The 26,551-nt window shown below is 64.6% G+C and overlaps 4 protein-coding genes across 4 annotated transcripts in view; 1 reads left to right on the forward strand and 3 right to left on the reverse strand.

Annotated features, from left to right (window-relative positions):
• Nucleotides 1-2,861: 2,861 nt before the first annotated feature.
• GRAP (GRB2 related adaptor protein) lies at nucleotides 2,862-23,041 on the forward strand. Its single transcript, XM_021067981.2, has 5 exons — nucleotides 2,862-2,949; nucleotides 8,364-8,461; nucleotides 12,317-12,439; nucleotides 19,761-19,929; nucleotides 21,753-23,041. Exons 1-5 carry the CDS (start codon nucleotides 2,872-2,874, stop codon nucleotides 21,936-21,938), a joined length of 654 nt encoding a protein of 217 aa, XP_020923640.2. The 5' UTR covers nucleotides 2,862-2,871; the 3' UTR covers nucleotides 21,939-23,041.
• On the reverse strand, nucleotides 5,657-11,703 carry LOC146398433 (uncharacterized). The gene is made up of 3 exons (XM_084986462.1): nucleotides 11,444-11,703; nucleotides 10,448-10,623; nucleotides 5,657-9,243 (listed from the first exon to the last, which is right to left on the reverse strand). Exons 1-3 carry the CDS (start codon nucleotides 11,568-11,570, stop codon nucleotides 8,509-8,511), a joined length of 1,038 nt encoding a protein of 345 aa, XP_084842588.1. The 5' UTR covers nucleotides 11,571-11,703; the 3' UTR covers nucleotides 5,657-8,508.
• Nucleotides 13,066-19,002, reverse strand: LOC110256125 (uncharacterized). Its single transcript, XM_084986466.1, has 5 exons — nucleotides 18,762-19,002; nucleotides 17,888-18,010; nucleotides 14,646-14,897; nucleotides 14,017-14,127; nucleotides 13,066-13,680 (listed from the first exon to the last, which is right to left on the reverse strand). The coding sequence occupies exons 1-5, from the start codon at nucleotides 18,770-18,772 to the stop codon at nucleotides 13,197-13,199; spliced, it is 981 nt and encodes a 326-aa protein (XP_084842592.1). The 5' UTR covers nucleotides 18,773-19,002; the 3' UTR covers nucleotides 13,066-13,196.
• SLC5A10 (solute carrier family 5 member 10) overlaps nucleotides 23,032-26,551 on the reverse strand; it is a 49,730-nt gene continuing 46,210 nt past the window's right edge. The window contains 4 exon segments of the mRNA NM_001012297.1: nucleotides 23,032-23,337; nucleotides 23,450-23,507; nucleotides 23,705-23,920; nucleotides 24,051-24,219. Coding sequence (NP_001012297.1) covers nucleotides 23,231-23,337; nucleotides 23,450-23,507; nucleotides 23,705-23,920; nucleotides 24,051-24,219 — 550 coding nt within the window. The 3' untranslated portion in view covers nucleotides 23,032-23,230.

Genomic DNA, 26,551 nt, shown 5'->3' on the forward strand with positions numbered 1-26,551 from the left:
GACTTGCTGCTCCCAGCTGCCCCCCACTCGAAGCCCCCAGGGGCCCGCCCAATCAAGTCCCATGTGTGGGGGCCCGTCTGGTCCCTGGGAGCTGGGCATGTGTGCCCTCCCATGGGGACTGCAGCGCCCCACACCATCCCAGCCCTCTTGCCCCCCTGCAGCCCGGCTCCACGGAGGCACGCGGCACCCAGGCCACAGCAGCCTGGGCTCGGCTCTGCTGGGCTGAGCCCCAGCCCTGCCGCTTCGTAGCCACCAGCCCTCAGGAGAGCCGCTGACCTTTGAGTTCAGGACTTGGTACCGAATTGGTGCTTTGAAAAACACAGACTAAGCCAGCCACCCGGCCCACAGGCCCAGAGGACACACACTCAGCTTCCTAAGAGGGGCCCTCCCCACTCGACTGCAGGTGCCTCAGATTCAGGAGGGTTGGACACCGAGTCCCTCCCCCAATCCCCAGTCCCCCCCGACCCCCCCCCCCGTCCACAACCCCCCCCAACTTACCTCCCCAACTTCCACCCCGTTGCACCATTCTGAGGCTTTGAATCAGCTGCAACGGAGCCAAGCCAGAGAGTAGGGCCTTATAACATCCCGTGGGCCTGGGGTTCGGGCAGTGGAGGGGAGGGGCTGGCGGTGAGGCGAGGGGGGCCTGGAGGGGCCGGGGGGGCGGCCTGGGCGCTGCCCCATCTGGCCTGCTGACATCTGGGGCTCCAGGAAGGCCACGGCTTCTGCATCTTCCTCTTCTTTCTCGTCAACTTTTTAAAAAAAACTAAACCTTTTATCTTGAGATCCTTTAGAACCACCCGTATCTTATCAACACTTTTTCTTTTTAAATGGCCACACCTGCCGCATACGCAGTTCCCGGGCCAGGGACTGAATCCGAGCTACAGCTGGGGCAACACCGGATCTTTAACCTACCGTACCAGGCTGGGGATCAAACCCGCGCCACTGCAGTGATCTGAGCTGAGCTGGTCAGATTCTTAACCCACCGCACCACGGCAGGAGCGCCCTCTTATTAACTTTTTACCTGGAAAAATGTCAAACCTGGTTGAGCCTGGAACCGTTGGGACGGCGGGAAGTGCTCAGAGGACCATGGGGGCTGTGCCAGGAGGACCGGGAGGCATCTGGAAGGAGTCTCGCTGGCCAGTCTGGGACAGTGTGAGCATCAGCAATAAATGACAGGAGTTCCCGTCGTGGCTCAGTGGTTAACGAATCCAACTAGGAACCATGAGGTGGCGGGTTCGATCCCTGGCCTTGCTCAGTGGGTTAAGGATCTGGGTTGCCATGAGCTGTGGTGTAGGTCACTGACGTGGCTCAGATCCCGTGTTGCTGTGGCTCTGGTGGAGGCCGGTGGCTACAGCTCCGATTTGACCCCTAACCTGGGAACCTCCATATGCCGCAGCTGCAGCCCTAGAAAAGGCAAAGAGACAAAAATAAATAAAATAAAATAATGATCATAACAATCCAATTTCACAGGATTTCCATCCCATAACCCAAGCATTATACAACTACAGATGTGATAAATTCACCTGCGTAATAAAAAAATTTTTTTTAATAAAATGAAATAAAAGCTGATGGTACCATTTATTTAAAAAAGAAATAAATGATGATAGCGGGGAACCCTGATGCATTGAGGTATGAAAGCATAACCTACTGATGCCCACGAGGAGGAAGAACCCTTGTTTATAGAAGGAGACCTGATCTGACTTTACCCTGCGTGGTCCGATCCCCGTCCAGCACCGCGGGCTCTTCCCTGATTCCCCTCCCGGGCCGGGCCTCCCGCCCTCCCTGGAGAGAGCCAGCACCAGCTGGGTCCTCTGTACGTCCCTCCTTCCCACGGGGCTCGTGCACCTGTCACAGAATCGCTGCACCCAAGTCACTGGCCCCCCGCAAACCTAAGGAAGGAAAGGTCAAGATTTATGGGCTGTCCTTTTTGACCTTAAGATGCCATCCCACCTTCTAAGCGGGGCTTGGACGGATGAATAGGAGTCTTCTGGGAAGAGAAAGGGGACAAGAGCGCCAGGCAGAGGGAGAGCCATGTGGAAAGGCGGGGGGGGTGACATGGATGTGGCGGTGTCCCCCCCTGCTGCGGCTGGAGCCCACGTTTGCGTGGAGGGAAGGGGAATAAGGTAGGATGCAGAGGCGGGGTTGGGGTGGTGGCTTGGAAGGGCCGGTTTTCTGGCAAGGAGCATGGGGTCCATGTAGCAGGGGGCGAGAGGCAGGGGTTGTGGGAGGCATGGAGTTTAGAAACTGCAAGACAGGGAGTTCCCGTCGTGGCTCAGCAGTAATGAACCAACTAGCATAAGGACACGGGTCCCATCCCTGGCCTCGCTCAGCTCACTGGGTTAAGGATCCGGCGTTGCCGGGAGCTGTGGTGTAGGTCGCAGACACAGCTCAGATCCTGCGTTGCTGTGGCTGTGGTGGAGGCCGGCGGCTGCAGCTCTGATTCAACCCCGGGCCTGGGAACCTCCATATGCCGCAGGTGTGGCCCTAAAACGACCAAAAAAAAAAAAAAAAAAAGACCCTTGAGGACAGATGGGCAAGTTGATGGGGGTGGCTGGGCCCATAGGACACGGGGCCTGAGCTGGGATGGCCTCGCAGCGTTTCCACCCTGGATCCTCAGTCTTGTCACCTGTGAGGTGGGCACAGGAGGCGGACTTCCAGGGGACTCCCCGGGGTCTGGGGCGGGCCCGCGGCTTGCACCCCCTGTCCTGGGACATCGCTGCTTCCTGTTTCTCTGTCAGGGGAAGTCTCAGTCTCGGCTTCAAAAGCACAAACACGCTCTCACAGCAAAGGAAGCCAGTCCTTGACTGCAGAGGAAGCAGGAAGCGGCCGGCCCCGCTCGCAGCCCAGCGGCCGGGGCTCAGGGACAGCGGCATGGAGTCGGTGGCCCTGTACAGCTTCCAGGCCACGGAGAGCGACGAGCTGGCCTTCAACAAGGGGGACACACTCAAGGTAGGGCGGCCAGAGCTGAGCGGGCCCCGCACGGGGCAGGGGGCTTAACATCGGGGCCCGGACAGGCCCCCAAACACAGTCAGGTGTCTGGAGGAAATGGGCCCGGCTTCGCTGGTTCTCTGCTCTGTGACTGTGGACCAGCCACCTCCCCGCTTTGAGCCTCAGTTTCCTCACCTGGGAAATGGGCAGACACTCAGGGATCCTTCCTTTGGGGCCAGTGAGGACTCAAGGATATCGTAGCCAGTTTCCCAGGGGAGAATTTGAAAGGACAGTTGGAGACAGACAGACAGATGGACAGACAGAGACACAGAGCGAGGAAATTAAGCACACCCACGAACCTACGGGGCAAAAACACTTGTGACCCGGGGCCAGCCAGGCGCCCCACAGGCGGGAAAGGGGAAGATGAGCCCCATCCCCGCGCGGGGGCCTCTGTGGGGAACAGCAGCCCATGGGTTCCAGGCGCACCCGCTGGAAGAGCCTTTCTTACAAGTGTGCATCTGGGAGCAGAGCTCAGGCACCTGATTCAGGAGCGGCCATGCCACGAGTCGGGTGTTGGAGCTGCCACCGAGTCACACTCAGGAAGTCCCCTGCTCGAGCCTCAATCTGGGCAGCAGCGTGAGACTGGGCGTTCTCCACCTCTGAGCCTGGGGCCCTGTCTGGACGCCAAGCTTCAAGCGAGGGAGGGGACAGAGTCTCCCGTGTGCTGACCTGCAGAGCCAGGTCCCAGCCCAGCGGTGGCCCTTTAAGCAGCGGAGGCCCCATGTCACAGGGGACACAATGAGGCCACGGCAGGTGGCTGGGCTTGCCTGGTACGCAGTCAGACGGGAGCCCTCTTCCTCTGACCTGGCACCTGAGCTCCAAACCTCTGGAGACGGAGTGGGCTGGTCTGGGGTCGGGAGGTTGATGGTTCCAAGAACAATCTCTTTCTGAGGAAGCCTCCCTTCTCTGGGCCAGGATGCTGGGCCTGGGTCCCCCTGGCTGGTGGGGGGGTGCTGTGTACGCGTGGCCAGCTGGGGACAGGGCAGCCTTGGTGTCAGTGCCATCTAGCCAGGGCGTGAGACTCTGAAGTCTAGGTCTAGCTTAGAGGCTTCACTTGCTAATCGGAGAGCAGTTCGGGGTCTCAACCCAGACCTGGGGCTCAGGCGGCAGAGGAACGGGGGACACTGGAACAGGATGGGCGGCGGGCTCCAGGGAGGCTGGGGTGATGGGCGGGGTGGATGGGGTGGGCCTGTGGGGTCTCCAAGGCCGTCCTTGTAGAGGCCATGGTGGCCCGCTTCCCTCCCAGAGCCTGAGCTCACGACCCGGCCCGGGGGAGCCGAGGTCCCCACTAGACCTCACTGGAGCTGACTGCCGCTGGGTCCACGTCTGGCCAGGCTCACGAGGCAGGGATAGAAAACCGTGCCTGGCGTGGAGCAGGTGCCCAGAGAGACCTGGGGGCCCAAGGAAAGAACGGGGCAAGGAGAGAGGTGCCAGCTGGAAGGGATGCGCCCCCGCCCCAGGGGCACTTGCTCCTTGTGTCCCAGGAGACCGGGAGGGGACCTTTCAAGGAATGACCCAGGAAACGGCTGCCTTGTCTTTCCTTTGCTCAACAAACACTTGTCGAGTGGCTGCGCCCCGGCTCTGCCCCAGGCCTTGTCCTAGGTGCCCAGGGTACAGCAGGGGACAAGCCTGTCCCTGCCCTCCTGGCCCTGATGTTCCAGAGGGTGAGAGGTGTCTGGAGGTGGCAAAGGGACAAGGAATCACAGGGGAGGTGATGGCAGAGGGTCCGTGGGGGAGGGCAGGGGACAGCTTTCGATGGGGTCTCTGCAAGGAGGGGCGCCCCGCACCGAGCTGGGGGAGGAGAGTGGGGCCGGAGGGGGAAGGAGAAGCGGAATCAGGCGGGGGTGGGGGTGGAATCCACCCACCTGCGATGGCATAAAATATTCCACAGGCCCTGCTGCCACTCTTTAGGGCGGCGTTTGACATAAAACTGCTCCTGAAGCAATGTTAAGTCGCAAAAGCGCAGAATGCGCACGTGTGTGTACACCCAGAGCCAAGGCTCACGCGCAGACATTAGTTTGAAGAGAGGGAAACAGACATTCACACGCTGGATTTGTGCCTAGAGAAGAAAAACCGCACGATGGCCTGATAAGCTCGCATCAGCGCCGGGCACTGTGCCCGGCCGGAGGTCGTCCTTCCTTCCTCTCCAGGCCTCTGCCTTTCCCAGATGGCACAGAGATGAGCAAGCACCCCTCCCAGGGTCACATGCAAGGGGGGGTCCCCCTCCCTGACCACTCTGCAGGTGCCGGGTCAAATCCTGCCTTGATTTCAGAGTTTGACGGATTTTGTGCAATTTTGGGGGGGGCTTTTTTTTCTTTTTAGGGCCACACTGGCGGCACATGGAGGTTCCCAGGCTAGGGGTCTAATCGGAGCTGTAGCCACCGGCCTACACCAGAGCCGCAGCAATGCCAGATCTGACCTGCCTCTGTGACCTACACCCCCGCCCACGGCAACGCCAGATCCTTAACCCGCTGAGCAAGGCCAGGGATCGAACCTGCATCCTCATGGATGCCAGTCAGGTTCGTTAACTGCAGAGCCACGACAGGAATGCCTTGCAGGAATTTTTTTGCCCCGCGCCCATGGCATGGAGAAGTTCTGGAGCCAGGGATCAGACCCAAGCCAGAGTGGTGACAACACGGATCCTTAACCCGTTGAGCCATCCGGGAACTCCTTTTAAATTTTTAATTAAAATTTTAACTAAGGCTGTTTTTTAGAACAGTTTTAGATTTACAGAATAACCAAGAAGGTGGTACAGAAAACGCCCATCTGCTGCCCGCCCCCCACGCTCCCCCATGACCATATTCAGAATTTTTGCCGTGTTTCATTTTGTAACACATTTTTTGCCTTAAAATATTGTTTATCTCGACCCCTGCGTGTTTCGGAGCTCCCTTAAATTATACACCGCACCCACCTCATGCCAGTCTGGGGTCTGCTTTCTGTAACCATGAAAACGGGACCGTGATGTCACCCTGCGTCCCCGCCCCCAGGCCAGGGCCAGCGCAGGGGGCTGGCGGCTGAGCCCCACGGCCTGTCCGTCCCGAGCGTATTTTCCTGAGCATCGGGGACAATCAGTCCCAAAAGTCACTGCCCTGGATCGAGGCCCCTCCCCACGGGACAGGCCTTTCTGGGGCCCAGCTGGAGGGGGGAGATGGGTGGTGGTGGTGGCTTCACCCCCCTCCCTTCTCGGACAGCCAGGCCCCCAGAACCCAGACGGGGAGCCCACGACCTCCTTGGCGCCTCCCTGGGGACAGCCGGCCACCTCGGGCCCCACACAGCCCACCCTGAGCTCCCCCACCTGCTCCCCGCAGCTGTTCCACCTGCCGGCACTCGGGCGGACCCTCGGGCTGCCTCGGCTCCTTCGTCTCCATCTGTACCCAGCCCGTCAGCCCTCCTCAGCACCCCAGTCCAGGGCCCCCGCTGCTCTCCTGGGCCTGCTCGGAAGCCCCTCCCTGTCCCCAAGAAGCAGCCCTGACTCAGGGCCTGACCCTCCCCCAGGGGCCTTGACGGCTCCTCTTGGCTTTGAAAGTAAAACCCGCGCTGTCTCCCGGGAGAAAAGACCTTTTGCTCACCCTCCGTTCACGACCTGGCACTGCCCTCCTCAGCACAGACACACTGGCCTCCCTGCTCCAGGGACAGAACCTGCTCCCTACTCAGGGCCTTCGCTCTGGCTGTTCCCTCTGCCTTGGACACTGTTCCCCACCTCTTCTCACGTCTAGTCCTTCCTGCAACACGAGCCTCAGCTCACATGTCGCCTCCTCAGAGAGGCCTTTCTCGAACCCCCCGTCTTACCCGGATGTCTGTTCTCACCCAGGCACCACTGCGTTAAGTCCCCTGTTTATCGTTCCCTCCCTTGGTTACTGTCCGCGTCTGCTCACAAAAATGTGGTCTCCTTGCTGCCAGCTGTGTCCCTGGGCTGGGCACAGCAGCTGGCACCTGGCGGGTGTTTGTGGTCACAGGGCCAGGGGACAGTGGCACAGGACAGCACGCACGAGGAGGGCAGCGCAGGGGCAAAGCTGGCGGCAGGCCGAGCTGTGGGTTTCACCAGGAAACCGGGAGGATGGGGAACCCTGCGCCTCAGACGGCCTGAGGGCTCTGAACAAGTCAGCTCAAGGAACGTTCCTGGGTCTTTCCTCCGAGCAGAGGTGATAGGAAAACAAACGAACGAACACCCCAAACGAAGCAAAACACGATGGAAGTGATGGATGACATTCAGAGGCCCGCCCAGGACTTTGCAGTTCACCAAACACTGCCATCCGCAGTGCAGGGCACAGAGGGGCCCATTTTACAGATGAGGAGACTGAGGCCAAGAATGGGGCGCGAGGGGCAGGCGAGCGGCCGAGGGCCTGAGGGCCTCACTTCATCAGTGATCCTGGCGCCCTACGCGTCCCATGAAGTGGGGACAGTTTTGTGTTTTGCGTTGTTCTGTTCTCAGCAAGAGTTTTCCTGAGTCAGCCACCTGCTCTGTCTATCCCCGGGGCCGCTGGCCTTGCCCAGACTGTGGGGCAGGAAGGAAGGGGCTCAACGGGCCGGCAGACACACAAGGGAGGGCAGCCTGCCCGCAAGGGTGGGGCCTGGGCCCCGGGGAATGTCGCGCCTCCTCCTGGCAGGACCCGCCTGTCTAGGTCTCTGCTCCCACGGGGCTCCCACGCGGCTGCTGCTCTGCCTTTGAGTCTTTGTCTCAACAAATGTCCCCACTGGGGGCTGAGATCCAGGACTGATGGGGCGATAGCCCCTGGGCAGGTGCCCAGAGACAACGCAGGAGGACGAATGGGAGGAAATTGGGCAGTGGGGGGGCAGGTCTCAAGACCCCCCCGCTGTGTGGCCCTGCTTCTCCCCCCCCCCGCCCCATCTGGGCCTGTGTCCTCCCCTGTGAAGTGGCCTTTGGTGATGTCGGTCTCAGAGGCTCGGCTGAGGACAGGGGAGGCGCGGCAAGCTGGCCCGAGCCTCCTGCCGGCCCTGCTCCCCACCCCTGCTCCGGTTTCGGTTCCTCTCGGCCACCTGCGGGGTGTGGGGCCAGGGCGAGCGTGTGACCCGCGCGCCAGGCCTCGTCCCGGCCCAGAGGCCTCTCACTTGCTCACGGGTGCCTGAATCCCCCACAGATCGTCACCCCGACCCCAGAAGTGAGGGCTCTTTCCATGCAAGTGACCCCAGGTGACCACTACTAGGCGGGGACCTCGAACCCCCTCCCCCTGCCCCCGGCTCAGGGCCTGGCGTCAAATGCCGGGGGGTGAGAGGGGCATGCTCGCCTGGGAGCCCCGGGCGGCCCTGTGACCTTTGCCCTCACCCGGAGGCGGGCCCCGGGGCTGGCGTGGGCCCTGGGCAGGGGACAGGCATCCCTCCGCGGTGACCCGGTGCCCGTGTCTCTCCCACGGCAGATCCTGAACATGGAAGATGACCACAACTGGTACAAGGCGGAGCTCCGGGGTGCAGAGGGCTTCGTGCCCAAGAACTACATCCGTGTCAAGCCCCACCCGTGAGTGACCCAGCCCTGCCCGCCCCGGGGCCTCAGGGCACCCGCCGTCACCCTGCGGCCAAACGTCCCCACGCAGCCTGGCCCAGGCCGAGCCGAGCTGCCCGCCAGGCTTCACCCCCGCCCCATCTGTCTGGGGCCCCCGGTCTCTGCCCTGAGTGGAGGTGGGGGGACAGAGAGGGGAAGACCTGCCCAACGGGGTGGCGTCGGGGCCGCCCAGGCCACAGCCCTGAGCACCTGGAATGCCAGGGAGTGTGCAGGAGGGCCCTGGCGCTCAGCTGGCTGGGCCACCGGCGGCTGTGTGGCCTCAGGCCGGCACGTGCTCTCTCTGTTCCTGTTTCTCTACCTGCATCTCTGAGGAGCGCTCCCCAAGGGGCTGGCTCAGCCCCTGCAGGGGTGGGTAGTGAGGGGCGATGGGGGGCTGGATGAGGGGCAGGAGGCAGACCTGTGGGCCTTGCCTTTGGGGCAGCGGCGTGGGGGGCAGCTGGACATTGGCTGAGCAGAGTCTGGGATGGGCTGGAGCAAGAGTCACGTGTGAGGCCCTGTGTCCCCAGGCGGCCTGGACCCACCGGCTTAGGGAAGCCCCCAGTCAGTCTTTCAACGCCGGATGCCCTGTTCTCGGCCCCACAGTCTGTGAAAAGACTAGGTATGTGTGACGGGATGGCTGAGGTGGCCCCAAGATACAGCCTCTTCGTCATGCACCAAACCCTGGGCATGGCTCCAGGGGACCCAGCCTGGGTGCTGCTGGAGACACACGATGAGATGCTGCTCAGAGCAGTCCCGTCCTGCAGGAGAGACAGGATGACGAGGGAAGGTAGTCAGCACTGAGGTAATTAACTAGAGAGGGCTTCTCAGAAGAGGTGGCAATGAGCGAGGTTTTGAAGGATGTGTAGGAGTTTGCTAAGTCAAACGGAGAAAGGCATTCCTGGGAGAGGGGAAAGAGCAACATGGGAGAACCCCTGGCAGCAGGACTGGCAGGAGGGCCTCAAATGCCAGGTGGAGGGTGGTGGGGCCGTAGGGCGGGGCTCAGTCAGATGTGGAGGCAGGTGACAGGGCCAGGCAGGCTGGGTGTGTGTGTGTGTGTGTGTGTGTGTGTGTGTGTGTGCGCGAGCGCGTGCCCGTGCGGCTGTGGGGTGGAGGCAGAGGGAGGAGCAGGGCCAGGGTGGGGCCTGGAGGTTATTTTCTCTTTATCTGTCTTCGAGTGATTTCCAAAGCTGCCACCACCTCCGCTTCCTGTGTTGGGCAAGGCTCAACCTACCCAGGTCCCTGCCTGGGCTCCAGGTGACCCACCGCTCCCTCAGGGGCTGCGGCCCCGGGCTCCAGGCCCGCAGTGTCCCTCTGGGCTGAGTGACTGTGGGTAGGTGCCCACCCCCTGGCCTTCCAGGCTTTCTGCCCTAAAGGGAGAGAGACAGAAAGAGCCCAGCCAGGATCAGGCTGGTGGCCACGGCGGGAACCCCAGGTGGAGGCGGGGGCCCCAAGAAGGCCAGGGGCTGGGAGGCGGGAGGCCGCTGAGAAGCCCAAGCAGCGCCTTCCGTTTGCTCGGGAGGCAAGAAAAGCTGAAGGATTGGGGGCTGGGCCTGTCAGGGCGATGCCGGTGGTTCGCAGGTCTCCACCCGGGCAGCAGGGAGCCATGGGAGGCTCCAGAGTCGATGGCCCTGGAGTCCCGGCCCCAGCCACTTGCATGGGGGACAGAGCAGGGCCATGGCTCAGGCCCCCAGCCAACCCACCCGAGGCCTGGCCAGGTGCCTTCTTGGCCAACCTCGCCCTGCCCTGACCCACCCCAAAATAGCCGCGGGGAACTCCTGCTCAGAGCCTGACTCAGCCCAGCGGGCTCCAGGGTGCTGGGGAGGCGCCGGGGCAGGGGTCCCAGGGGGCCTGTGTCTGCTCCTTCCCTGGGAGCCGCTATCACCCCCACCTGCCCATGGAGCCCCCAGGGGACGCGTGATGCAGACAAGCTACTCCCAGAGTGGGCCCCACAGAGGTGCTGACCCAGTCTCGTAGCCGGTGGGGGTGGAGGAGGGCTTCCCGGAGGAAGGCACGGTCTGCTGGGCCTGGAAGGCAGAGCGTGAGTGCGGCCAGGAGCGGAGCAGACGGGGTGACGCGTGGGAGGTCGCAGCAGCAGCAGCAGCGAACACCTGCAGGCTGGGTGCTCTCGTCCCCATCTCCTGGGTACAGAGACCGCGGCACAGAGAGGTGGAGCGGCGTGTCTGGGGTCACACAGCTGGCGACAGGCAGCGTGGGATTTGCAGCCAGTGCTGTGGGCCCGTGGGCGGGGCGCCCGGGGCAAGAGAGTCTGAGGCTGGAGACTTGCCCTGCAACTTTTAGGGGGATCCCTGCCCTTCCCGGGGGACTGAGTGAGGCGGCCCTGTCTGGAGGGAGCCGGCTTTGCTGCGCCCTGTCCTCGGCGGCCTTGAGGACCCAGTGGGGGCAGGGCTGGCCTCCTTGAGGCTGTGGTTGCAAAAGGCTTTGAGGGTGGGAACCGCCCACACGTTCATGCCTCCTGTGGGGTTTTGCGGGTTCTTTGGAGACATCCAGGGCTCAGGAAATTCCGCCCCCGCGGCCCCATTGGACCCCCGCCCCCACAGCAGCACTGGCACCTGTGCCCCTTCCAGGGCCCCCTGAGCCTCTACCTGGAGGCTGCATCCAGGCCTCCCAGACTCCAGAGACCCAGGCCCGGCGCGCAGCAGTTCCTTGGGGCCCCCACCCTGGGCAACCACCTTGTCGCCTCCCCTCCAAGGGACCCGCCGTGAGATGGGCCCAGGTCCCCACAAGTTCAGGGGCAGCAGTCAGCTGGTCGGGGCTGTGGGCTGCCCGGGAGCAGCAGCTGAGCTGCCATGTCGGGGGCGGGGGGGACTTTATTTTGGGCTGGAAAGTGTGCAGGAAGGAGCTGCTAGCGCCAGTGACCGTGACCGTGACCGTGACCGGCACTCCCTCTGGCCAGATCCAGGGACCCAGCAGGGGCAGCCGGGCTGGGGGTTCCTCTACCTGCTCCGCGGGTCATCAGTTTGGACGTGTGCATCGTGTGACTCGGGGCCGGGTGGCGGGGCGAGCAGGGTGGCGGTCCGCCTGCACCTGCGCCTCTGGGCTTGGCTTGAGGTCTGGCTATCAACATCCTGATACGGCAGGAAAAGTCCCGCCTCCTACGACCGCAAGGCTGTGCTCAGACTCAGGAAGCCTCTGCTGAAGGAGGGGAGGGGAGCAGAACAGAGAAGGGGACTCCGGGCCGCCCCAGGGCGCCGAGGTCCCCCCAGGGGACTCTGGTGGCTGTGGGCCTCAGTTTCCCCGTGCGAGCAACACAGGGGCTGGGCCAAAACCCAGGGGCTAGGAAGCCCGTGGGGGACCACCTGGCCCCTCCGAGGGGGGGCAAGCCCGAAGAGCAGGATGGGCAGAGCTGGAAGAGAAGCGGGACCCCAGCCCCCGCCCCAGGGCCTGCCCGACTTCCTGGGCACCCAGTTCTGTTTGGTTTGACCCTGTGAGGAGAAGTCTAGGTGGCCTCAGTCTGCGCATCTGTGAAACAGGCACAGGGAGAGACCCTTCCTTACCAGATCAGAGCTGCTCCTTTTTTGGTCATCTTTTAAAAGAATGTTTCCCTTTTAACAATCGACCATGTGAAACGGAAGCATTCCGCTGGGGCTGGCGGGTCAGGGCTCCCCACGCTTGGGTTTTTGTTCCCGTAGGGGTGTGCGCTTGCCCGGTGCGGGGGCACAGCTTGGGCAGGGCTTGGGCCCCAGCTCCTGCCTCTCGCACCTCGGGGGGAGGGGTCCTCTGAAAAGTGGGTGCCATTGTACCTCCTGCATCTCGGGATGCTGTGGGCAGCTGGCACGGGGACAGACAACCTCACCTGGCTGCTCTCTGCAGGTGGTACTCGGGCAGAATCTCCCGACAGCTGGCGGAAGAGATTCTGATGAAGCGGAACCACCCGGGAGCCTTCCTGGTCCGGGAGAGCGAGAGTTCCCCAGGGGAGTTTTCCGTCTCGGTGAAGTGAGTTCTGAGCCGGGCAAGAAGGGGGGTGGGCAGGGCCAGCCCGGCAGAGTGTGGAGGGAACAATGGGCTCCTGGAAGCAGGTGGCCGTCACAGGGTCCGGGATGACCCAGGCCGAGGGGTCAGCCATGTCCCCAGAGCAGCCAGTCCCCAGGAGGTTAGGGTGGCGGGTGGGGCCGGGAGGGCAGCAGGGCACCCAGGACACGGTTCCCCGGGTGTGGGAACAGCTGACAAGATGGACTCTGGGGCCGGGCTGCTTGGGTTCAGAGTCTCTGCCATTTCCTGACCGTGCGACTTTGGGCAAGTCACTCAACCGCTCTTATTTCAAGGAATAAATGGGTCATTATTTAGAGCTGTCAGAACCGTGGCTGCACTGAAGCTGGTGGCAGCCTCCTGACAGCACAGAAGCCACTCCCAGGGGACATGGCTGGCCGTGGAGGAATGAGGCTGGAGGGCAGGGGCGGGGATGGGGGGGCCAGGACCGGGCTGATCTGTCCTCCCTGCTCCCGGGGCCCCGAACCGTAGGTCTGGACGCAGCAACTCAAGGACTTTTCACGGAGCTGCGTGCCACGTGCCAGCCTGTTCGAGGGACTTGGGAGATGACAGTGAACAAACCAGAGTTGCTGCCCATGTGGGTTTATGTCCTAGCGGGGGAGACAGAGCGTGAACAAATGATGAAAGCAGACCAGGAGTCGGGTGGGTGGGGCGGCCTCAGAGGAGTGGCGTTTGAGCCAAGTCCTGAGCCTGGGACGGGGAGTCAGCACCTTGGAGGAGAGGCTTCCAGGCAGAGCCAACAGCAGATGCAAAGGCCCCGAGGTGACTGGGGCGGAGCCAGCAAGGGTGGGGTGTCACATGTCATGGCCAGAGAGACGGGCTGTCCGAGTGGGGGATGGGTTTGTCTGGGACCCTCTGGCTGCTGTGAGCAGGGAGGCTGCCAGGGCCCCGGGAGGAGCCAGGCGGAACCACAGTGGTGGCTGGGACCTGGGTGGGGGCTGCGGGGCTGGGGAGGCAGCAGGTGTGTGGTCTGTGAGGTGGGCACCCCCAGCAGCAGCCCTGTCAGGGCCGCAGTGGGCCCTGGGCCTGGCACAGCTGCAGCTGGAAGGAAGGGTGCGGCGAAGGCTGAGCTGGGCAGCGAGGCCTCTGCAGGCAGTGGCCGCTCCCAGGGCTGTGTGGCTTCACGGGGATGGCTTGGCCGCTTTCCTAGGGCTGGGCTGCTTCCCAGCACGTGGCTGGGTGATTTTCTAAAAGATAAGCAGACACAGGGTTGCTCTGGCGGGTAAGGTGGGGGCGAGTCTGCTGGGGCGCAGGGCTCAGGGGACCCTCAAGGCAGTGGAGGGGGCGGCATCCTCGGCCTCTCTGCCCAGGCTGGGCTCCGGTTTCTGCTGGGCGCCCCAGGCCGCTGTGAGCCCCGCGATGGGTGAGGTGGCCACCGTCCTGCAAGGAGCTCGTGGAGCCTGCACACGGTCTGCTTACTGGGCCTGAGAGGTGGGCGCCTCCCCGCCTGGGCCCGGAGGTGCCCGGGTGGGGGGGCGGGGGGGCACCAAGGCCGGGAGTGCTGCTGGCGTCCCAGCACTCACCTGCTCCCCTCCCAGCTCTGGGACCGGCCGCGGGCTCTTCTGCTCCCCTGGGAACAGGCTGCTGTCCCGGATTGGCATGGCCTTCCCCCCTCTGAGCCTCTTTCCTGCATCCTGAAAACGGGCGTCCCCTCGTGAGGGGGGGGGCACAGGAGTTCTTGGTCCTGACCTCCCACCCCCGGGGTCGTGGTGTCTGGAGCCCCCTGGCACCCTCCCTCCCCAGCCCAGCCCCCACTGTCTAGGGGGGCCCCCTACGGAAGCAGGAAGTGGGGGTTTTCCCTGCGATGGCTTCCAGGGCCCTGCCATCTCCTGGGAATGGCACCTGCCAGGCGGGCTGATCTGGCTTTCAGTGGCTCCTGGGAGCAGCTCCAAAGCCCAGGGTCGCCCGGCAAAACAGCCCAGGGGACTCCCCGGGCCGCCTCCGCAACCTGAGCTGAACCCGCACCCCGCCTCTCCCTCCCCTGTGAGCGGATCCCGCGGCCTGAACTTCCGCCACGGGTGCCTCGGCCCTGCCTTCTCCTGGCGCCTCCCTGTGCCTGCAGCCCCGCCGCCCACGGGCACCAGGTGAGCCCAACCGTCTCGACCTTGGGGTGCGTGTGTTTGTGTGCACACAGGGCAGAACGGGCACTCACCCCAAGGAGTGTGGGACCCGGGGGTCTCCATGACACCTGGCTGAGGAAAGTTCAGGGCACAGGGTGGAGGAGGCGACATCTGAGCTGGGCCCTGAAGCACGAGTAGGAGTTTGGTGCATGGAGAGGAGATGCCGGGCGCTGGGAACAGCATGTGCGAAGACGTGGAGGTGGAGAAATGAGGGCGGGCTTGGACGGCAATGCGTTTGTCCGACCAGGAGGGGCGATGGGCCGTTCCAGGGAGCCGTTTGCGAGCTAGGGAGCCAGCACCAAAGCGGTCTTGGTAGAGGGGGCTGGGAGTGTCCCTCAGAGAAACCCCAGCACACATGCCTCCCCCAAGCATCCTGGCCAAGCCCCCCCCCCCCCCCACATGGGAACACACAGGAGCTTCCTGGGCCTGGCGGCTGCAGTGTGTGCACAGCACCACCAGGTGGCGCCCTCCCACCTTGGTTTGGTCCCTCTGGGTGTGGGGGTCCTGCCCCCCGTCCCCCGGGGGGGTCCCTTATGTCTCAGGGGCCTTTTCAGGGCCCTTGGAGAACCAACGGACAGGGCTCAGAGCAGGAAACAGACTCAGGGTGTCTGTGGCTGGGACAGTGGACTTGTGAGCAAGAATCTCGGCTCTAGGCAGGTTCCCCCCAGCCTCAGTTTCCTGTCTGTAAAATGAACACCCATGTACAGAGTTCCCTGGTGGTGCAGTGGGTTAAGGATCCAGGGTTGTCACTGGCTGCCTGGATTTGACCCCTGGCCCAGGAACTTCCTCATGCTGGGGTGTGTGGGGGGGGACAGCAAAACACCCCCAACCCTGTAACGTGCTTATTGTGACTGCAGCACGTGGTAAATGCTCCCCAAGCCAGCTATAGAAAGAACCCTCCCGCTGACCCTCCCGCGGCCACGCGTCCTGCCCCACCAGCCCTGGGCTCTTAGAGAGGGGCCCGTGGGACGTGGGGGCGGTGAGCCCAGCTCCCGTCCCGGCCCTGCTCTGGACCTGCTGGGTAACCTCAGCAGATCTGGCCCCTCGTCGGCAGCGGGGAGACCGTCACCCTGGATGTCACGAAGTCCAGGGACCTGGTGACGGCAGCAGGATCCGTGTGAGGGCATTTCCGCCCTCGCTGGCTGGGCTCTTGAAGACTCTGACCCCACACATGTGGCATCTCCCGCATGCTCCCGCCAAGCCCCATAAAGCTGTCAGAGGTGGGGCTTGGGGCCCCGTTCCGCCTCGCTGATGGGTAGTGGCCATGGCTGGCTGTCCTTTATGAGTTTACACAGGGCTGTCCCCTCCACCTCCAGGAGCATGTCTGAGCAGGTGCCGAGCGGGCAGGGCTGGGGCACGTGGCTGGGTAACTTCTGCACGGGCTGCCGTGGCTCCTCTCTCGGAAAGGATGGTTTGTTCCCAAGTGAGACGTTTTGCTTCTTTTCAGGCCAGAGGGGCCCTGGGGTCAATGACGACTTTGCTCTGCCCCTGGGGTCACTGAGCCCCTTCTCTATGCCAGGCTCTGTGCCCGGTGCTGGGATTCGGCCACCAGCAAATGGGACAAGCTCCCTGTCCTTCAGGCACCATGTTCTCGGGGGGGTGGGGTGGGGGGGGCTGGCAACATATACATGCACCTGTACATACGCTCGTATTATGTACAGAACTGAGTAATATCAGTAAAGAGCCTAAAATCTTTGAAGATGATAAAGGTTCTTGGGAAAAGGAAGCAGGAAAGGAGTGGCGGGGGCAGAATTTTATGCAAAGACGAGGAAGCGACCCGAGAAGCCCAGTGGGAAGGCAAGAAGCCAAAGCCCAGAGACATGCAGCAGCTTGCCCAAGGTCACACAGCCAGAAACAGCAGAGCTTGAGCCCAGTGACCCTCTGTGACCCGAGGGACAGGGCCAACCCTTCCATTCTCCCTCCCTGAGGCCCAAAGACCCAGGGGGAGTCTGTCTCCACCACTTGCCAAGGTCAGTTTGATTTTATCTCCGTCTGCTGGTCAGCCGCCCCTCCCTTCTTATGGACGGGAAAAGTCTAGAGAAGGGCCATGCCTGATGGCAAATGACCCAGCGGGCAGGTAGCACCCAGGCCTCCGCTCGGGTCACAGGCCTTGATGGGTGGCGGGGGCTGGGGGACTCCTGACCCTACCCCAGCTTTGCTTCTCTGCCCTGGGCCGCCACCATGGCCACCACTGCCTCTGCTACTGCCGCCACCAGGCCAGAAAAACCTGCTGAGCAGGACCGGGTAGCATCAGGCCTGACTTAGTCCGGCCAGCCCTCAGGCGCCGGGCAGGTGGGTGTGGGGGTCACACGGGGAGACAGACACCCCCATGGCTGCTCAGAGAGGGACCTAGAGTCCAGGGCGTCCCACAGAGCAGGACACACGTGCAGGTCCAGGGGCACAGCACAGACACACGCGCACACGCCCCAGGCTCCGCTCGTGGTCGTGTGGCACCTCCAGGTGTGTCCCCCCCCACCTCCCGCTTCTGGCCACGCCCAGGCCAGGCCGCTCAGGCTGCCCTTCCCTCCGCCAGCTCAGCGGGGCAGCCTGCACCAGGCCATCCCGGCAGTTCAGTGGCCATCTGGACAGGGACCCGGGCCTGGGGGGTGGGAGACAGGCTGGCTGGGAGAGGAGATGGCCCAGGTGCCGGGTCCTCAGGCCTGGCCCACGGAGGTGCGGTCACAGGTCAGGACAGGGGCTGGCCCAGCAGGAGGGCCACGCTGGTCACAGACGCAGCCGTACTGCCTGCGGGGCTGTCCCCGGCTTTGGGCAGGGTCCCCTCCCTCTGGGCCCCGCTCTCCCACCACTGGCTGTGGGCTGGACCAGAAGGGCTTCCCAGGTCTGAGATGCCGAGATTGCAAGGTTCTCGAACTCCCTGGCTTCTTCTCACATCGAACCCTTGGGTCTGGGTGACCTTCTGGGTAACTGGAAGGTCACCTTCAAACACCAAAGTGTTCGGAGTTGTGCTCATTTGGGGTTGAGGTGTTTTCAAACCGCTCACCCCTGGCCTCGCCCTTCCCCGGAGGACAGGGCCACCTGCAGCCCAGGCTTCTCCTTCTCCCTGAACAGGGAGTCGGGGTCCCCGTTCTGCTGGTTGCCTCCCCTGCCCCCCCCCCCCGCCCGCTGCTAAGAGACACCCCCAGGCACCACGGCCGCAGCCCGGGGGCAGCCTCAAGAGCCAAGGCGGCCAGATGGGGCGGGGGGCAGCGTCCCTCCTTCCATTCGGCACGTGGACACGCATGTCCCACAGCCGGCAACACAGCGGCTTAGTCACCTGGGAACCACGCTTGCTGATGGCACACGAGCAGCTTTGTCTTGGGCTGGGGACGGTGGCTCGGCCTGGTCACAGAGCCTCGGGCGTCTCCTGGCCTCTGTTCTGTGCGGGGAGCCGGTGGCCCTGAGAGCAGACACGTGTTAGAGAGGCGGGTTCCACAGCTCGGAGCCTGCAGGGGGGGTCCAGGCCTCGGCGCTCTGATCCCTGAGTCCAGCCTCTCCCATCGGGGCTAGACCTGGGCCTGTTCCTTGCCTCCTGCTTTTGGGTGTCTGGCAGGCAAGCATTGCGAACAGCAGCTTCTAAGTAGGATGTACAAGGGGCTGAGGAACCCAAGGACTCCCCAGACTCTGACTGAGGGCATCTGAGGCAGCTGGTAGAGGTGGGCCATTGGACCTGGGCCTTGAAGCATGAGTAGGAGTTTGACTTAAGGAGCATTTGGAAGAAATTCTCTATGCAGAGGCCTGGAGGTAGGTTGGAAAGTGGAGAGAGAGGAATTCCCGTTGTGGCGCAGCAGAAATGAATCTGAGTAGGAACCATGAGGTTGTGAGTTTGATCCCTGGGCTCGCTCAGGGGGTTAAGAATCTGGCGTTGCCGTGAGCTGTGGTGTAGGTCGCAGACGTGGCTCGGATCTGGCGTGGCTGTGGCTCTGGCGTAGGCCAGCGGCTGTAGCTCTGATTCGATCCCTAGCCTGGGAACCTCCATATGCTGCTGGTGCGGCCCTAAAAAGCAAAAAAAAAAAAAAAAAAAAAAATGTGGAGGGAGAGGTTCTGTGGGGTGTGGACCTTTGAGTTGGGCAGGTGGGGGGGGTGGGCCCCACCCAGGCCCCTCCCCTCCCCTCCCCCACCCCAGAGGCACACAGACCAGAAGGTGTTACCTGGAACGCATCTCGAGCTTAAATCTTTCCTCTTAACCTGTAGCAAGGCAGCAGACCAGCCCCGGGGCTCTTAGGGGGACGAACTGAGCCACGAGCAGCGGGGGTGGGCAGCGGGGGTGGGCAGCGTCCATACCCCTGCGCAGGCCCTGGAAGCCCAGGACAGTGGGCTGGCAGAAACTCGGGCTGCCCCAGTCCTGCCCGGCTCGGGCTGGCGTGGAACGTGCCGCGCGCGTGGGAAGGTGGGAAGGGGGCAGGCAAGTCTTCGTGCCCAGCCCCCCGCCCCGGGCAGGCTCCGCCCCGCTGGGCCGGGCTGGGCGGGAAGGCAGTGGGCTGGGCTGGAGGCTGGGCGGTGAGAAGGGGCTCCTTGAAGGCATCCAAGGGTGTTGGAAGGAAAGAGGCTGGAGGTGTCATCAGAGCCAGAACTTGAGACTGAGGTTTTCAGATTTTATCCTGAGGGCAATGGGGAGCCATAGAAGGTTCTTGAGATTGGGGGGGGCAGGGGACAGGGTGGGGAGGACAGGAAGCCTCCCATACCCCTGAGCCTTTGCTCTGAGTCAGGATGGCCGTAGGACTCAGTCCTCGGGGCCGTAGGGGCTGTAGGGCTGAGAGGGGTGAGTGGGGTGTCAAGGCTGAGGGGCTGCTGTGTGGAGGAGGTGCCGTCTGATCACCGCTCTCAGAGGGACCTTGAAGGGTGCCAGGAAATGAGTGCTTACCCGGAGGGAGGCGTTATGACGAGGGAACTGAGGTTCAGAGAAGTTAAGCGATTTGCCTAAGGTCACACAGCAAGGAAGCGGCCTGGTCCAGGGCCTGCACCTTTAACTCCGCACTCTGCTGCAGGGGGACGGACTGCGTCTTTCCTGGAGCCGGTCAGTGGGAAGCGGGACCCCCTCCCCTCCCCACCCCTCCCGGCTCCAGGCCCACCCGGTGGGGGTGGTGGGCAGGGGCCAGGGCCCCGGCTGCTGTGGGTCCATCTGCGGTGACCTGGGCCCTCTCCCCCAGCTACGGGGACCAGGTACAACACTTCAAGGTGCTACGTGAGGTCCCGGGGAAGTACCACCTGTGGGAGGAGAAGTTCGACTCTCTGAACGAGCTCGTCGCCTTCTACCGAACAACCACCATCGCCAAGAAGCGGCAGGTGTTCCTGCGGGATGAGGAGTCCGTGGTCAAGGTGCGTGGGCGGCCGTGGGCAGGCCAGACCCCGGACCCCAGGTGTCAGGAGGGGAGTCCTGCCCCGCTGGTAAAGTTCCCTCCTGGGGACGTTGCACCGGGTGGGGGAGCAGGGAAAGGAAGGAGCAGGGGGCGACTTGGGGCGGACGGGGCCTGGCTCGTCCTCGGGCCCCTGGACCACAGCAGGTGCTCACAGCAGGTGCTCAATAGTGTTTGTGTTGTGAGTGGAGGTCCAGAGCCTCCTGGGAGCCTCCTGGCCCCCGGTGCACAGGCAGGAAACTGAGGCTCAGGAACCACGTGACTCAGCCAAGGCCACCTGCCGGCAGGGTCAGGGCTGGCTTCGGCTCCCAAGGAGCTGGCCTGGGGCGAGGGTGGGGCAGCGCCAGCGATCTTGGGCGAAGTCCTGAAGGGTGGAGGGGGTCGCCGCCCCTCGTCCTCAACAATAACAGCAATTTGCCAGCCAGCTCTTTCATCAAGGGGCCCAGGGGCCAGCTCTCTCATTAGGACGATGACACCCGCCAGTGGGGTTGTTAGCTGTTTCCCCAGCGTGTTTCCCCTGGGAGGGGGAGTCGGTGAGGCCCGGGGCTGGAGGTCGGGATGCTGCGTGGCCCAGTGGACTCGGGTTCTGCAGAGCACGGGAGCACGGGGGGCTGCCGCTCCAGTCCTGCCCTGTCCCTACACCCTGCTGGCCCGCCCTGTGTGACCGTAGGGCCGGTTCTTCACTCCCCTGGGCCTCAGTGTCCCCTCTGCCAGCAGGATGGGCCTGGGACCTGATATGCCAGAAGGTCAACTAGCGCCTCAGGAGGACCCCCCGTGCCCCATTCCCACAGCCTGCTCTGCCCACTTGGCCTGGTCCTGGGGCCTGGGCAGCTCCCAGCTCAGTCTCGGGGATCCCTCTGCTTCCCAGACCCCCGTCCCTCCCAGCTCTGCCCTTGGGGAGTATGAGGGGCCAGGATGGAGCTGGGGGCCGCCGGAGGGCTCCCCCATACCCACTGCCTTGCCCTGGCCTGGCCCTGGGGTCACCCACCCTGTGGGCAACTGCGGAGTTGGCTCAGTCCCCTGGGACCCATGCCGCCTCCTCCTTCCTGGGCAGAGAACCGCTAATTACAGCCTGTCTGGGATCCTATCGCCTGTCCTGGATAAGATTCTGCAGGCTCAGAGCAGAGAGCCTGGTGGGCAGGCAAGGCCGGGCGCCGGGCACAACCGTCACGGCGCCAGGCTGATGTGCCTGCGAAGAGACCCTGTCCACCTGCCACTTGCAGGTGGGGATACAGTCCCACAGGGACAGGGACTTGCCCAAGGTCACCTTGGGCCGTAGCGAGGACTGGAACCAGGGCACAGGCACATCCTCCCCGCTCAGAGCCTGGCCACTGGCAAGAGCAGGAAACTCTGCCCCCAGCTACATAGCCCTTGACAGTTTATAAGGCCCATCCCTGTGCTCCTGGAGCCTGGAGTCAACAGTTGGCACAGCTGCTGCAGAGTCTGGAAAGAGACCCCAGGTTGGGCAGGGACCCAACCAAAGTCCCACCCTGAGGCCCAGGACTCAGGTCCCTTGACCGCCGGCCGTGGTGGTCCAGCTGGGCACTGGGACAGTGGCTGGTCCTGTGCTGACGCAGGGTCTGTGCCGCGGACATGCGGGAGGCGGGAGGGAGGAGGCAGGAGGCCCGTGGTGGGGTGGCCTGCGCCTGGACCTGGACGCAGAGGTGGGTTCAACCCCAGGGCTGCCTGGAAGCCCCCACCCGTGGGAGTCACTCTGGGGCCTCCGTGGGAACAGCCCAGCGGGGGCTCCCAAAGGGCCCCACCGACTGCTTCCTCCTCCCGCAGCCGCCTCGGGCCTGCTATGCCCAGGCCCAGTTCGACTTCTCCACCCAGGACCCCTCCCAGCTCAGCTTCCGCCGCGGTGACATCATCGAGGTCCTGGAGCGCCTGGACCCCTGCTGGTGGCGGGGCCGGCTCTGTGGGCGCGTCGGCTTCTTCCCTCGGAGCTACGTCCAGCCGGTGCACCTGTGACCAGAGAGGGCCCGGGGCGGGGCCGGCAGACGTAGGTGCACCGGGCGCTGAGGGCCAGAAAGAGGACACGGGCGCCCCCAGCCCAGGGCCTCAGACTGCGCAGCCGGCCTCCTGCGCTCCATGCAGACTGGGATGGGCCCACGCTGCGTCCCGGGCCCCCCGGACTTGGGGAGCCCCGGGCCCGGCCATCCTCTTCCCACTGGCCGCCCGCTGTGACGTCACAGGGTGGCCGGCAGGGCCCGTCCACCCGGAACACCAGTGGCCCCTCCCAGGGAGGGACCCCTAGGTCCCACCCACCTGGGGCTCGAGCCGAGGACCCACGGCTGGGGGGGTGACTTCGCCTTGGGGCCCGCCTGCCCCTCCATCCAAAAGCCCCAAAGGCTGGCTGCTGGGGAGGTGGCCGCGGCCTGCACACCGTGTCCTGGACTCGCTGGGCAGACTCCAGGTGGAGATGGACTGCTGGGCAGCCCCACGAAGCCTTTGGGGTCCCCCCCGGCCTCCATGGCCCCGCTGCCCCAGACACACTTGGTGGGGCACGGAGGCCCTGAGGGAGGGCGGGCAGGAAGTCAGGGAGGCCCCGAGGGCAGACTGGCTGTGAGGGGCCAGCCCTGGACATGGCCACCTGGGAGACGTGGCTGCACCTGCTTGTTTGTTCAGGCCCTGGTTCGGCACAGACCCAGGGCCTCGGGAGGAGTGAGGGGCTACAGGCCCGGTAGGCAGTGGAGGCCAGAGCTGGGCTTGGAGGGCCAGCAGCACCCAGAATGGGGTAGGCAGTCTCGGTGGGGCCCCGGCTGGAAGAAGGGCAGGGTGTCCCTGGGGAAGGGGCCACCAGCAGGAGGTCCAAGCAGCACCTGCTGGGACCCGGGGTCCCTGGTGCCCAGGCAGACGGAGGGAGCTCGGAAGGGGCTTCGCATGCCAGGCCAGTGGAGGGGCGGTGAGCTGTGCCCGGGGAGGGGAGGCTCCAGGAGCAGGTGGGGTGGGGAGGAACCCGGGGGGCTGGGGCCCGAGACCCTTCTAGCCCTGAGCTCTGGCGGGTTGGGCTGTTCTGACCTGGGCCCGTGAACCCAAAATAAAAACAGTGAGTCTGAGGCTGTTCATCAAAATCTCATTTGCTTCCAATTATGACTATTTGTGAAGTTTCACAGGCTTTTTTTTTTCTCCCACTTCCTCCTTAATTGGTCAGGGCTCCTGCTTTGCTGGCTCAGCAAGGCCCTGGGCACTGACCCACCAAGGGGCGCCACCTTCCCCGGGCCTCGGGGCGCTTGGTGGGAGCAGGGGCCCCGGGGGCCGCGTCAGGCGAAGTAGGCGTAAAAGAAGAGGTTGACACACACGAGGAGGACGGCGTTGAGGCTGCAGACCCGGGCCCAGAAGGCGTGTTTCTGGGATGCTGGGCCGTCACCTGCAGGGGGTGCCAGGACGGGCCGGATGAGGGTCGCCGGATCATACCGGGCGCCCTGGCCTCCAGCCCCGCCGTGGGGTGGGAGTGAGGGGGGCACCCAGGGCACACACACCTGTTTTGGCCCCCGAGGGCCGGTCCCGAGCCAGGGTCCACCACGTGAGGTTCTCGATCTGCAGGGAATGGGGGGGGTCAGGGGTTGCGGGACGGGGATGGGCCCCGACAGGACAGAGTCAGGGAGGGGAAGAGGGCAGCCGAGTTCGAAAGGGGCCGGACGGGGTTACGGGTCAGGAGCCAGAGGCAGAGCGGGTCAGGGGTCAGAAGGGGCCCAGAGCCACCCCTCAGTGGTCAGGGGTCGGGGCAGGCTCACCTGGACGCCCGCGGGGGGCGGCGTCAGCAGGCTCACGGCCGCCACCACGGCCCCGCTGAGGACGAAGAGCGCCACGGCGAAGTGCAGGTAGTGGACCGTGCGGAGCAGGGCCGGCCGCACGTCGGGGTGGCCGCAGGGCGGGGCGGGGTGCAGGAACTCCAGGACCAGCCTCCAGGCGCCCACCGCCAGCCCCACCATCAGGCCCCAGAAGGCCCCCTGGGGAGGAGGAGGCAGGGCAGCGGGGGGCCAAGAGCGGACGGCCCAGGTGGCGGGGAAGTGACCCCAGCGTGCCCCCCGCCCCCGCCCCCGGGCTGGACCTGCCCCAGCTCTCCCCACCCCCGCCCACCTGCTCGTTGGCCCGCCGCCAGAAGATGCCCAGGACAAAGACCGCGGTCACCGGGGGGGCCAGCGAGCTGGTCACCGACTGCATGTAGATGAAGAGCTGCCCGCTGTTGGAGCCTTGCAGGACGGGGATCCAGGCCACGCTCACGCCAATGAGCACGACGATGACCAGCCTGCGGGCGGCAGTGGGCAGGCCCCCCTCGAGACCCCTCCTGGTCACTAAGGCTGGCGCTCCACCTGTCCCCTGCCGCCCCAGCTCCAGCCCTCCTCCCGCTGCTCCAGGGGCTGGCCAGTCCTGCCCGCTCCAGACCCTCCCAAGGCTCCTGGCCGCCTAAGGGGGCCGCCCCCGCCTCGGCCTGCCTGGCCCCTCTCATCCCGGGGGTCCCAGGGTCTCCGGCTTCTAGGCGCCCCCTGCCTGTCCCCCACGCCTGGCTGGAGGCACGGGCCGGCCCATCCATTTAGTGGCGCCCTGGCACACAGCGGTGCTCGAGGAACACGACCCCAGCCCTACACTCAGGCCAGACTGGCTGCCAGGTGGTTCCTCTGGGGCAGGCGGGCCTTCGAAGGAGCTGAGGCCTCTGGCGGGTACCTCTCCCACCCCGTGTAGCTCTTGGCTGTGGACTTGCAGCCCCTGCAGGGAGACCTTGGTCCCTGGGACTCTGGGTTCGGGTGGAGCCCCTCCCCCCTCTCCCCCCCTCCCCTGCATGGGGTCCTCCTTCCAGCTCCTGCCTGCCTCCTGCTGGGCGTGGGCCCCTCAGCAGCAAGGGCGCTGGGATGCGGGGGCCTGGCCCCTGCCCACTACCCAGAGTGGAGCCAAGAAAACAGATGAGCCTGTCACCCCACTAGGACTGTGCTGAGGGAGCCCAGGGGAAGCCTCAGTCTAGGAGGGCTGCCAGGAGGAGGGGGCCCTGCAGCCTGTAAGCATGTGGGACCCGGCTAAGGTGTCCACCTGCCCCTCTCTGGCTGACTGCCTCCCGCCTGTGTCTTGGGTCTGCTGGGCGCTCCCGTCCCTGCGGTGGGTGATGGGTGAGACCCCCTGGAACCCCAGAGTGGGCAGCAGGAGTAACAGAGGCCACGTGCGCAGCTGGGATGGGTCCTCCGCCCGCCTGCCCGGCCGCCTGCCGCCTCTCCTTCCAGGCCCGAGGGAGAGGGTGGAGGAAGGAGGCGCCCCCTCGACTCAGGCTAATTAACCCTCCGCCTGGCCTGGCGGGCGGCCAGGCGCGGCCCTCTTCAAAGGCAGCTCCGCCTGCCCTCCTCGCACAGGCCCCGCGTCCAACCCCAGACTCAGCATCTCTGGAAGGGTGGGGGCGGGGCCCTGGCCTTGCTCCTGGCCTCTCGGTTGCTCCTGTGACTCGGCCACCACCGGGCTACCAGAGGGACCTTAAATCCAAGGCCGATCCCTCCACTTGGAATGTCCTTCTCAACTCTTCCCCCAGCAAAACCCTTTCATCTCCAAGGCCCAGCTCGAGGCCCTCCTCCTCCGGGAAGTCCTCCTGACCCCCCATCCCTCCACTCGGCCATCAGGGCGCCTGGCCCCTTCTATTGTCCCTGGGCTGCAGCCGCAGTTGCGGGGGGTGGGTCCTCAAGGGTCGGGGGGCTCTGAGCTCTTTCTGGACCCCTTAAATTGTCCAGTTGGATGCAGGACACCAGGGAGGTCTGGCACCAGTGGACTGAATAAGGGGAGGTAGACAGAGGGGCGGGCGGGGGTACCAGGGAGGGAGGCTGGGGGCTGGCAAAGATAGGGGCTCCAGGCATGAGAGTGCCATGTCCCCCAGCCCGAGGAGACCAGTGGGGTTCCCAGCATCTTCCGTAGGCTTCTGGTGCCCTCGACCCCCAACTCTGTCCCTCCTTGGATTGAGGCTCCAGAGATTGGAGCCTACGGGGCTGGAAACGCAGCTTGAATGGTGCTGCTGTAGGCAGGAGGAGACCGGAGGTGTTGGGGGCGTCCTGCTTCTTCAAGATGGCCCAGCACCCAGCACTGAGCCCCCTCCACCCCACCAACCTGGCAGCCGAGATAACTGCGGCCCAGAGAGGGTGAGCAGCCTGCCCGGCATCACACAGCATGTGCCCCTGGCAGGCTGGCAGGGCCCAGGGCAGGCTCCCCTGGGTGGACGGGGTGGGAAGGAGACCAGCTCTGGACTCAGGCTTCAGGTAGAGCAGGAGGCTGGGCACGCGGACCAGCAGGGGGCACGGAGGGCTGCAGGTCCAGGCGGGGGGCCAAGGCACACCCTGGGGCAGGGAGATGTCGGGGTCCCAGCTCCTGGGAAGCGAGGGGTGGAGGGGCTCAGAGGGAGTGGGTCAGATGCGGTGGGCACCCCCTGGCTGGGACGGGCGGTCCGGGTGCTGACACGGGGGCCGCTGTGAGCCGCGGGAGAGGCTCCCTGTTCCCGAGGAGGCGGCGAGCCTGCTGCGAGCTCACACCTGCTGCCGGCGTGTCCTGACACAGGCTGCTCTTCTGCGTCACTGGGACGACTGCCTGGAGCCCCGGGAGCCCCCGCCCTGAGG

This window comes from Sus scrofa, chromosome 12 (assembly GCF_054392235.1).
Source record: "Sus scrofa isolate SSC_HxYL_T2T_F1_AM1 chromosome 12, Sscrofa_HxYL_maternal_Yorkshire_Landrace_v2.0, whole genome shotgun sequence".
In the NCBI taxonomy this organism is placed as follows: domain Eukaryota; kingdom Metazoa; phylum Chordata; class Mammalia; order Artiodactyla; family Suidae; genus Sus; species Sus scrofa.

Coding starts and splice junctions, on each gene's coding strand:
- GRAP (XM_021067981.2), top strand. CDS start 2,872: ATGGAGTCGGTGGCCCTGTACAGCTTCCAGGCCACGGAGAGCGACGAG. Junction 2,950..8,363: donor ACAAGGGGGACACACTCAAG/GTAGGGCGGCCA, acceptor CTCCCACGGCAG/ATCCTGAACATGGAAGATGA. Junction 8,462..12,316: donor ATCCGTGTCAAGCCCCACCC/GTGAGTGACCCA, acceptor TGCTCTCTGCAG/GTGGTACTCGGGCAGAATCT.
- LOC146398433 (XM_084986462.1), bottom strand. CDS start 11,570: ATGTTGATAGCCAGACCTCAAGCCAAGCCCAGAGGCGCAGGTGCAGGC. Junction 10,624..11,443: donor ACTGATGACCCGCGGAGCAG/GTAGAGGAACCC, acceptor CTCTGTACCCAG/GAGATGGGGACGAGAGCACC. Junction 9,244..10,447: donor CCCACCGGCTACGAGACTGG/GTCAGCACCTCT, acceptor TCTCTCCTGCAG/GACGGGACTGCTCTGAGCAG.
- LOC110256125 (XM_084986466.1), bottom strand. Junction 14,128..14,645: donor CGGGTCCCACACTCCTTGGG/GTGAGTGCCCGT, acceptor GCCCGTTTTCAG/GATGCAGGAAAGAGGCTCAG. Junction 13,681..14,016: donor CAGAGCTGGGAGGGGAGCAG/GTGAGTGCTGGG, acceptor CTTATCTTTTAG/AAAATCACCCAGCCACGTGC.